We start from the raw sequence: 965 nt of genomic DNA on the forward strand, positions 1-965 counted from the left end.
TGGGGGCTGGGGGGGGGGACGGTGGAGGGCGAGGGCTCGGGAAGGCCAGAGAGAAGATCCGATGCCCAAACTTTGCAGGCGGGAACCCTCCCCCCTGTACTTGCAGCTCCCCGGTGGGTGGCGCGGGGAGTTGGGGGGAAGGGGGCGTTGGCGGGGATGAGCCTCGGCCTCGAGGAGAGAGGTGTTCAGCTCCTTCTCTTTTGGAGCGGGGTTCTGGGGGGGGAGAGCAGCAGCCAGAGAAACAGACACACGCCCGGGGCACGATCCTGTGCCCCAGCCCGCGGGCGGGGACCGAGGCAGAGTGGGGATGCGGTGCCAGGACTGTCTGTCCTTCCACCACCCCCCCTCCCCCGGGACTGGGACACCAGATCCTGAGAGGAAGAGCCTGGGGGGGGAGGGGGAGCAAAGGAGCGCCGTGCTCCCCTGGGACCCACTTGGTGGCCCTGGGAGGGGGTGGGTGCTGGGGGGAAGGGTGGGGGGGGCAGGATCGGGGCTCAGGGAGCCCGGGGCGGGTGGAAAGTTGTGAAGGACGCGGTTCGGCTGCGGGAACTGCTGAGTAATGTGCGGAGCCGGGCGGTGCGGGGCGCAGACCCCCCCCCCCGCTTTGCGGGTTCGTCCAGGGGGCGCCGGGCCGGGCGGTGGGTCCGACCTTAGCCCCCACTCCCCCTCACCCTGCACCCCGGGCTGCGGTGGGGAACGGCGGCTCCCCGGCGGGGCTCACTCGCTCGCTCGCTCGGCGGGGCGGACCGATCCTCAGTCCCTTGCGCCGCCCTGGGGCAGCGGCGGCGAGGACCCTAACGAAGCCTGTTCTCTTTGCAGCCGGGCGCCTCTGCGAGGGAAAAAAATAAACTAGATAAAAAGATCCTTCCAGAAGGGGAGCGGAGGAGAGCGGCTCTCCCGGCCGGCGCCCGGAGCCCCGTGGCCGGCGGCACCTGCCAGCAGTGGCTCCCCCCGTCCTTGGCCGG

General features: G+C 71.2%; 1 protein-coding gene across 1 annotated transcript in view; it reads left to right on the forward strand.

Moving 5' to 3' along the window:
• The first annotated feature begins 307 nt into the window (after positions 1–307).
• Positions 308–965, forward strand: part of LOC105980599 (chromosome unknown open reading frame, human C11orf87) — a 1428-nt gene continuing 770 nt past the window's right edge. Inside the window, 1 exon segment of the mRNA XM_013009480.1 lies at positions 308–537. Coding sequence (XP_012864934.1) covers positions 308–537 — 230 coding nt within the window.

The sequence above is a fragment of the Dipodomys ordii genome, unplaced genomic scaffold, assembly GCF_000151885.1.
Source record: "Dipodomys ordii isolate 6190 unplaced genomic scaffold, Dord_2.0 Scaffold10, whole genome shotgun sequence".
Taxonomy (NCBI): Eukaryota; Metazoa; Chordata; class Mammalia; order Rodentia; family Heteromyidae; genus Dipodomys; species Dipodomys ordii.